The sequence below is a fragment of the Neophocaena asiaeorientalis genome, unplaced genomic scaffold, assembly GCF_003031525.2.
Source record: "Neophocaena asiaeorientalis asiaeorientalis breed wild unplaced genomic scaffold, Neophocaena_asiaeorientalis_V1.1 scaffold629, whole genome shotgun sequence".
In the NCBI taxonomy this organism is placed as follows: Eukaryota; Metazoa; Chordata; class Mammalia; order Artiodactyla; family Phocoenidae; genus Neophocaena; species Neophocaena asiaeorientalis.
The window spans coordinates 7,081,861-7,092,002 of record NW_020175468.1 but is presented as its reverse complement, the minus strand read 5'-3'; the positions used below and the strand labels follow the sequence as shown (position 1 = coordinate 7,092,002).

The 10,142-nt window shown below is 50.7% G+C and overlaps 1 protein-coding gene across 1 annotated transcript in view; it reads right to left on the bottom strand.

Annotated features, from left to right (window-relative positions):
• The window catches only part of LOC112415372 (cytochrome P450 2F5-like), a 37,482-nt gene extending 34,674 nt beyond the window's left edge, over nucleotides 1–2,808 (bottom strand). Inside the window, 1 exon segment of the mRNA XM_024768299.1 lies at nucleotides 2,662–2,808. Coding sequence (XP_024624067.1) covers nucleotides 2,662–2,808 — 147 coding nt within the window.
• Nucleotides 2,809–10,142: the final 7,334 nt, after the last annotated feature.

The window sequence follows — 10,142 nt, the reverse complement described above, 5'->3', positions numbered from 1 at the left end:
TTTGTTTTTTGTTTGTTTTTTGCGGTACGCGGGCCTCTCACTGCCGTGGCCTCTCCCGTTGAGGAGCACAGGCTCCCGACGCGCAGGCCCAGCGGCCATGGCTCACGGGCCCAGCCGCTCCGTGGCATGTGGGATCTTCCCAGACCGGGGCACGAACCCACGTCCTCTGCATCGGCAGGCGGACTCCCAACCACTGCGCCACCAGGGAAGCCCCAAAAAACATTTAATTATACACTTTAAGTGGGCGAATTTTTTGACATGTGAGTTATATCCCAATAAAACCTTTTTAAAAGCCAAAAAAAAAAAATAAAGAAAATGTCCTCTCTGACTCATATATCCTAATGTGTTCTTCCTACCAGTGAAAGTATAAAGACAATCGATTCACCTAATTTCTGAGAAGAATTTACTCCAAGGAAATAAAAGGGATATCGACTCTCTCAAAACTTTCTCATACCATCTGGTGTCACCCCAAACCCTTGGGCTTCTCTTCTTGCATCATAGCCTTCGACACTATCCTGTCCTTCCATCAGAGCCCTGGCTACACTTGCTGTCACTGTCCAGAGATGTTAGTCTTTCACTTCACTGTGAGCCCCATGTGGTCACTGAATGGATCTATCCTGGTCACCATTATGGCTTCAGTTCCTTCCACAGGGCCCCATTTAGAATAGGGATGTTTGTTGAATGACTGCAGTGCCTTATAGCTCTTGGAATTTCTAGGAAGTTTCTAATTGACTCTCCTCATCAATAAGAGTGAAGGTGGGTACAAGGCATGACCATTTCTTGTCCAACGTGAGATACCCCTAGCAGCAATCTTCACTACAGAGGTACCCATTAGGTGACTCTCCATAGTGGTCCTAGTCTCTCACTGCCCAACTCTTCTCCCTCCCTTCTTTCCTTTCATGGGTGTCAGATCTGTATCCTTGTCTGAAGACTTCCTGACCCACTCTGCTTTCTTCCTCTTTTGTCTTTCCCACACATTATCCCCCAATAAAATGAGGCACTCCCAGCTCTGTCTGAACCTCTGTTTCCTGAAGGACTCAATTTACATACCGTCCATCATGGCATTTGTTCTTTATCCCATACCCAGTCTCAAAACTCTTCCAATTTTAGAAGATCCCATATTGTGTGACTTTTCATCAGGGAAAGTCTTTGTCTCCCACCACAGCAGCTGAAGGGGTAACCATTAATTCTTCCTCACCACATTCTGACTGTGGCTTGGCTAACCGGATCATACTGCTGGGAACTTTGACTCTTGCTGGAGGAAGTGACACAAAAACACAGACACGATTAGGAAGTTGTCCACAGTGGCTTCAATGGGTCAAGAGTCCCAAAGCAGTAGCATTCAGTGCCTGGGGACTGGGTGGGGTGGCAGTGGCAGCAGCAGCCCCTAGCTGGATGGTTCTGGTCATTACCTTGGCTGATGTCCTCCTGGCATAGCTCTTTTTCTTCCTACTCATATTCTTAGCCTAGCTTTCCAGAATTCCTATTGATTTTGTGGGCTAACCAATCACCTTCCAGTAGCTAGCAGACTTTTCTACTTAAATTAGCCAAAGACATTTTATGTTGATTAAAAATAGGAACCTCGACTGTTAGGGGACTTGGGAGTCTCTGGGAGGTATTCTGTTGAGAAAGAAGTTATAAAGGATGAGCTGTTATCCCTAGAGTGATACCTGAAACCCCTCTTTCACTCACGCCCTGTGTTCGATACATTAGCAAACCCTGCAATCTCATGCATCATAATAAATCCCAAATCCATCATCTTCTCCCCACCTCCACTGGTTCTGCTGTGTCTGAGCCAACGTCACTGCTTATAGTAGCTTCCTAATTGGTCCCTGATTTTGTCCCCCCTCCCTCCCTCAGTTTATTCATTGTATAACAGCTAGAGCGAGCCATTCAGAACATGTCGATACATGCCACCCTATGTTCCCCAACCTTCCCAAAGACCTCCATCTCGCTCAGGTCCTCACCAAAGGCCACGAGGCCCCACACAATCCAGCCCTTTAACCCTTTGCCTCATCTCATTCACTCCTACGCTCTCATTTCCTCCTCTGCTCCAGCCACGTGTCTCCTTGTGGATTCAGGCACACACATAGTCTTCTGCCTTATGACTCTGCTCTTCTTAATCGTTCTGCCAGGAGCGCTCCCTTCCCAGATATCTGCACAGCTTTCTCCTCACTGCCTTGTGAAACCACCCATGCCACCAACTGAAAATTCCAATTCTGGAATTCCCTAGCCCATTTCCCTGCTTTGCTTTTCCAATGCACTATACCATTTACAAATTTATTATGCCTATTCTTCATTGGCCGCCTTTGGTCTTTATCAGGGAAAAGTCAAAGGAACAACATAAAGGTATGGAGTCTACAACAAGAATTTGGTACAGTCAGAAACCTAGCTGGAGGTGAACAAATGAGCTTAAAATCTGCAAGCCGTTGCCGAAGTCTTGGACAGAGCGTTGCTTTTCTGCTGGATGTAGAAGACACACAGCTCCCTATTTCTGGGTGAACCTCGCTGACCTGTGTCCCTTGACAGTGTAATAGTGCCTTATCTTAGGACTGTTGTGAGAATTCAGGAAGGTGAAGAGCTTGGGTGCGCGTGGACACGTGGGCAGGGCTCTGTTCTCGGACGGTTCCTGCCACATCCAACAGGGGGCGCTCAGCGGGCCGTGAGGCAGAGCTCATAGGTCGGAGGGATGTTGCCAAAGCCCGAGACCTTGGGCGTGACGTCGATGTCAGCGGGTGGCACCAGCGAGCGTAGGGAGAAGTTCTGAAGGATGGAGGTGAAGTAGAGAAAGATTTCCATGCAGGCCATGGCCTCGCCCAGGCAGACGTGCTTTCCCGTGGGCATAGAGGAGGGCGGGAGGGAGGGTCAGAGCTGCACGGGATAATGGGAGCAGGGAGAGTGTTCCGGTCCCACCACCCCTCCGCCTCAGCTGCCTCCGCAGCATCTCTGGGGTCATGATAACACCCACTTTTTAGGGTTATTATAAAGATGCAGTGGGTTTCTATAGTAGTTGTGGCTCACGGGCTTCGTTGCTCTGAGGCATGTGGGATCTTCCCGGACCAGGGCTCGAACCCGTGTCCCCTGCATTGGCAGGTGGATTCTTAATCACTGCGCCACCAGGGAAGAGGTCAGAGACTCCACTCTTAAAGGGCACACAAAACCTCATGCTCTGAGGCCGGGGCAGAAGCAGTACTATGAAAGGAGTATAGGTCAGACCCACCTGCTGATCTTGGAGAGTCTGACAGGGCAGTCTCCAGTTGGTAGGTGGAGCCAGGCCCAGGGGGTCCTGGAGAGGCAGGAGGCAACTGGAGCTCACCTTGGAGACGTAGACACTGGGGCAGCCATTCTGAGGGGCTCGTTCTACCGTGAGGACTTTGGTGTTGGCAAATACGATTTTTAAATCCTCTCTTTAGCTCATTAGCCTCAGGAGCCAACACTGTCCCCCACCCGCCAGACTTTACACACCATTGCTGGGACTTCTCAGGCCAAGCAACTAATTGGGTGGGGACACAGCCCCACCCGTCAGCATGCTAGCTGCTGTAGGACCCCCAGAGCCCCCAGCCACCCCAGGACCCAGCCCCACTCATCAGTGCACCAGCACTAGTGCCAGGGCCCCTGAGGCCTCACAGCCAGCCATTTGGACCCAGCCCCAACCTCCAGCAGACTGACACTAACTCTGAGGCACACAGGACCTTGCAGTCAGTGACCCCAAGACCCATCAGTGGCTGACACTAGCCCCAGGACCCCCTGGGCCTGGCTCCACCTACCAACTGGAGGACAGCAGCCCTAGGACCACAGCAATCCTGCAGCCTGCCCTGTCAGAACCCGGCACACCCACCAGCAGGCTGGCATCAGCCCCAGGACCCCCTGAGCCCTAGCCCTGCCCACCAGTGAGCCAGCACTAGCACCAGGACCCCCTGGAGCTCCACAACCAGCCACCATCTTGTGTCTCAGCCCCAACCACTAGTGGCTGGCCACCTCTACACAAGGCAGGGCCTGGCAACCAACCAGACTGGGGCTAGCCACATCTCCCAGACCACAGCCCACTACTACCAGAGGGCTCATGCAGCACACATAAGGGGCACCCCTAGATCAAACAGTACTAGTGACCAGAGGAGAGTATACTACTGGGTTGCATAGGACATCTCCCACAAAAGATCACTTCTCCAGGGTCGGGAAACATAACCTACCAAGTACATTGAAATAAAAACAGTGTATTAGGCAAAATGAGGCGACAGGAATATGGTCCCAATGAAGGAAGGAGATAAAGCCCCAGAAGAAGAACTAAGTGAAGTGGAGAAAGGCAGTCTGCCCAATAAAGAGTTCAAGGTCAAAGATGGTCATAAAGATGGTCATAAAGATGGTCAAAGAGCTCAGGAGAAGACCGAATGGACGGAGTGAGAAGTTAGAAATTTTTAACAAAGAGTTAATAGAGAAGAACCAAACAGGGCTGAATAGTACAATAACTGAAATTAAAAATATACTCAAAGGAATCACCAGTCGATTAGATGATACAGAGGAACAGATCAGCAAGGTGGAAGACAGAGTAGTGGAAATCACTGAAGCTGATCAGAGAAAAGAAAAAAGAATTTTAAAAATTGAAGACAGGGCTTCCCTGGTGGTGCAGTGCTTGAGAGTCCGCCTGCCGATGCGGGGGACACGGATTCGTGCCCCGGTCCGGGAAGATCCCACATGCCGCGGAGCGGCTGGGCCCGTGAGCCATGGCCGCTGAGCCTGCGCGTCCGGAGCCTGTGCTCCGCAACAGGAGAGGCCACAACAGTGCGAGGCCTGCGTACCGAAAAAAAAAAATTGAAGACAGTTTAAGAGATCTCTAGGACAACATCAAGCATACTAATATTTGCAATACAAGGGCCCCAGAAGGAGAAGGACGAGAAAACAGAGCAGAGAACATATCTGAAAACAGAATAACTGACAACTTCCCTAACCTGGGTAAGGAAACGACATCCAGGTCCAGGAAGCATGGAGAGTCCTAAACAGGATCAAGACCAAATAAGACCACACCAAGACACATAACTAATTAAAATGGCAAAAATTAAAGGTAAAGAGAGAATATTAAAACCAGCAAAGGAAAGGCAACAAATTACATAAAAAGGAACATTCATCAGGCTGTCAGCTGACTTTTCGGCAGAAACTCTGCAAACCAGAAGGGAGAGGCATGATATATTTAAAGTGATGAAAGGGAAAAAGCTACAACTGAGACTACTCTAGCCAGCAAGGCTTTCACAGATTTGATGGAGAGATCAGAAGTTTTACAGACAAGCAAACGTTAAAAGAGTTCAGCACCATGAGACCAATTTTACAAGAAATGTTTCTGGTTTTTACGTTCAGAAATCTTTATTAAAATGAAAAATCAACATGGCTATAAAATGACACAGCTAAAATTTAAACTTAGATCTGTATTCTCTGAATCTCAAATTTCTAAACATGTTCCTCCTGAGGGGGAAATATTGAATCTATGTATTACCTGGATGTCCCCTCATACATCAATGATCAGAGACCCCCTTTCTCTTACTACAGCTATTCTCCTTTCAGTATGTTCACATAGTCAGTCCCCATGCCCAGTTTCTCCTGACACAGGAGAATCTCCATCTAATAAACATTCACTCCCTTCTCTCCTCAGTTTTACAGATCCTTTAGTCTCTACTCTCTCCAGGTGAGGGGGCCAGTTATCGGATCTCTCCACCCAATCCAGGAAGAATGGAGCTGGAGAGGCGTGTCTGAGGCCAGGCTGACAAAAGGAGAGGCTAAGAGGGTGAGAAGGGAGAAAATGTTCCTCTCTGGCCTCCTCCACGTCCCTTGAACTCCTAACAAACAGTTACATAATCAGCTCCCTCTTACTCCCTCTGTGGGCAGCAAGCCAGATGGGTACGTATGGGGCAAAAACAACAACAAGCAATGTGTGTTAAGTAAGAAAAGAGCAAGAGAAAGCGATTTCAGAGTGACCAAAATCAAGAGAGAGGAAGAGTGGCAGTGGGGAGAGAGAGGGAGAGAGAGAAGGAGAGAGAGGAAGAGAGGGAGAGGGAGAGAGGGAGAGAGGGAGAGAGAGAGGGAGGGAGGGAGAGAGGGAGGGAGAGAGAGGGAGAGGGAGGGAGAGGGAGAGGGAGAGAGGGAGAGAGGGAGAGAGAGAGGGAGGGAGGGAGAGAGGGAGGGAGAGAGAGGGAGAGGGAGGGAGAGGGAGAGGGAGAGAGGGAGAGAGGGAGAGAGAGAGGGAGGGAGGGAGAGAGGGAGGGAGAGAGAGGGAGAGGGAGGGAGAGGGAGAGGGAGAGAGGGAGAGAGGGAGAGAGAGAGGGAGGGAGGGAGAGAGGGAGGGAGAGAGAGGGAGAGGGAGGGAGAGGGAGAGGGAGAGAGGGAGAGAGGGAGAGAGAGAGGGAGGGAGGGAGAGAGGGAGGGAGAGAGAGGGAGAGGGAGGGAGAGGGAGAGGGAGAGAGGGAGAGAGGGAGAGAGAGAGGGAGGGAGGGAGAGAGGGAGGGAGAGAGAGGGAGAGGGAGGGAGAGGGAGAGGGAGAGAGGGAGAGAGGGAGAGAGAGAGGGAGGGAGGGAGAGAGGGAGGGAGAGAGAGGGAGAGGGAGGGAGAGGGAGAGGGAGAGAGGGAGAGAGGGAGAGAGAGAGGGAGGGAGGGAGAGAGGGAGGGAGAGAGAGGGAGAGGGAGGGAGAGGGAGAGGGAGAGAAGGAGGGAGAGGGAGAGAGGGAGGGAGGGAGAAGGAGGGAGAGAGAGGGAGGGAGAGAGGGAGGGAGAAGGAGGAAGAGGGAGAGTAAGAGAGCCAAGGAGAGAGAGAAAGAGACAAAGTGTCAAAGAGATGAAAAGAGTGAACTGGGGAGAGGATGAGGGGGAGGGAGGAGGCAGGGAATGATTAACTAGGACCCAGAGAAACAGGGAGAAGGCATCAGAGAAGGACACAAAACACAGACAGAGGGAGAGACAGAGCCAGAGATGGAGAGAGACACATACAGAGAAAGGGAGAGCTAGAGCTAGAGAGACACATGCTCAGAGATGTGTAGACACAGATAAAGACTGAGAGAGACCTGGAGAGATCTAGAGAAGCAAGAAATAGAGATTCAGAGTAGAGAGCCAGAGAAACACAAAAGGACTGGGATAGAAAGTCAGAGAGAGGGGCAAAGAGACACAAAGAGAAGAGAACAGTCCGGGGAAGGACACAGAGACCTGCCTGAGGCAGAAACAGAGGCAGCAGCAGGGAGGAGATATACAATCCAATCAAAGGGGTTGGCGACCTGGCCAGGCCTCACGAGCAGCCAACTCAGTCAGTATTTTTCTAGTGTGTCTTGCGTGTCAGGCCCCGACAGACTTGATCTCTTAATCCCAGCAACAAGCCTCAGTGATGATAATTGCGGCTAACACTTGGCACTGTGTCCCAGGCACGTTCTAAGTCCTTTGCACAGATCTCACCTGGTCCCACAGCAACCCTACCTGGTAAGGACAACTATTATCTCCATTTTACAAAGGGGGAGATGAAGCCATGCAGAGGGTGAAGTTGATCCCCGGTGGCCTTGGCCTGCAGCGGCTTGAAGCAGGATTTTGGTTCCCCGCCAGAGACTGAGGTCGGGCCACAGCAGTGAAAGTGCTGAATCCTGGCCACTACACCACTAGAGGCCAGTGACCAGTGACAAGGCCCTGGCCCGTCAGCTGCGTAGAAATGAATTTCCACAACGAAATGGAAAGTAGTGAAGCAAATAAAGTATTTATTAGGAGAAAAAAATACAGTATGTGTGGATAGACACACGGGTGGGCTCAGAGAGAGTCATGCCCTCATGGTAGTTTGAATCACTTTTATGGGGCACTTCGCCTGGGTTTCCTTTGGTCAATCATCTTGCTTTGCCTGGTTCTGCGTCTGTATTTGCTATAACTTAGGGTCCTCCTCTGTGTGTGTGTACATCTCTTAGCCGAGATGGATTCTAGCAAAGAGGACTATGGGTAGTTAGCATCACTTACTATGGGGTGGCGTCCCATTGCTTTTTGACCTCCAGGGAGCCTTTCTGTGCATGTATAGACCGGGAGGTCTCCTTGATTTCAAGAACGAGGAATAAAGAGCCTTTTATCTATTATCTGGGCAGGGCCCGGCCTCCTCTCTCGACTGTCCTGCTATTGATATTTTGGAGTTTCTGTCCCAGCTGCTCAGCCTGGGGCCCATCTATCTCCTGCCTCAAAATCACTTATCTGGGGCTTCCCTGGTGGCGCAGTGGTTGGGAGTCCGTGGGAGTCCGCCTGCCGATGCAGGGGACACAGGTTCGTGCCCCGGTCCGGGAAGATCCCACATGCTGCAGAGCGGCTGGGCCTGTGAGCCATGGCCGCTGAGTCTGCACGTCCGGAACCTGTGCTCTGCAATGGGAGAGGCCGCAACGATGAGAGGCCCGCGTACCGAAAAAAAAAAAAAAAAAAATTCACTTCTCAAGGTCACCAGCTAGCGGTCAAGATGCAACACCCAGGCAATCTGTCTCCAGTCCATCATTTCAACATGTCCCCTCCCAAGAGAGGAATGACTGAGGACTTTAAGGATATGCCCCCCAACCCCCAAATTTGGAGAAGTGAGGGTTCTTTGCCTGGAATCCAAAGATTGATAGCAGGAGCCCACAAATGCCCTGAAATGACTGTGCGATGTGACTGTCGTGCCCACCTGGAGAAATCATGCACAAGTATTTTGGATCCCTGGAAGATACAGCTCTTATGTAGGCCACACATGGTTATTATGAACCCTATTATGTGCCAGGCACTATTCTGGAGGATGAGGGGTCCACAGGGAGCAAAGCAAATAATCACAATAATGAAAAAATCTGTAAGAATCCCTGTCCTCCTGGAGCTGTCACTTGGGTAGGAGGAGTCATTGTCAGAGGCCACCTCTGATGGCTCCTAGAGTTTGTCAAGCTGGCTCTCACCTTAAGGACGTTGCCCTTGCTGCTCCCTCTGCCAGGAACATGCCTCCACACACCTTCCCATGATCGACTCTCAGAAGTCACCGCCTCCAAGAAGCCCTCTCTGACTACCCAATCTGAAGCAGCCCTCACCAGTCAGTATCCATCATACTTCCTTCTTTAATTTGCTTCATGGCATTTATCACTAGCTGAGGTCATCTTATTTATTCAATACGCTGTTTGCTTTGAGACTGTCTCGTCTGATAGAAGTTACCAATTCCACGAGGAGAGGGGCTTTGAGTTTCTTGTTATTTGCTAGAGTCCCTATGCCTACATTAATATGTCACATATGCTGACTAAACCCTTGTCGATCAGTAATGACAACTAACTCATGTATCACGTTCCCACGGGCCACTAGACGCTCCATGCTTCTTACAAGTATTAACTCAGTTAATCTCCCGGTGACCCTTGGAGGAAGGGATTCTACATGGGGAAAGCGGGACAGAGAGCTTAAGAAACTCATTCAGACTCACAGCGCTGGACAATGGCAGGGTCATGATCCAGACTCAGTGCTGTGGCTCAGTCCCTGCTCTTCACCACTCTGCCCTGCGGGTCCCCTGAGCCGGTGCATTCTGTCCCTCCACCCCCAGCCCTGGAGTGATGGGACCAGGCTCAGCACATTGACAAGATCAGATTCTGCAGCCTCTAGGGCTGTCTCATTTGTGCCCATGGGATTCTAATTGATGGAGGTGACTGAGTGATAACATGGAGAGGTCAATGCCATTCAAGAAAAGTCTAACGTTGGCCACATTCCCTCCAGGAATGAGAGGCACAGCACGCAGGGCCACAGGAAAAGGCAGCAAGCAGCATTGGTCAAGAGGCAGAAAGGAATAAGAGGAAGACACAGGCCACAGCCTTTACTGGGAAAGGCAGGGCAGAGTCAGCTGCATAGGACTAGCTAATCTGAATCATTCCAGTGGGCTCTGGAGCATAGGGGCTGTCCTAGTTGTCTGGTACCTGGCCCTTGGGTTGATTTAGTACTGGGAAAATATTGGCTTGCCTGTCACTGTTCCAGCGTAAGTGCTTCTCCCACTGGACTTGTCTCAGTCTTTGCTGTGTCCCCACCCCCTGAGAGGCTACTCAATAAATATTCACTAAAAGACAATTTAATTAAAAAGACAACAGGCTACGGAAGTATTCCAGGAAGAAGCCCCCTCCCCTCCCCTCCCCTCTCCTCCCCGTCCCCTACCCCTCCCC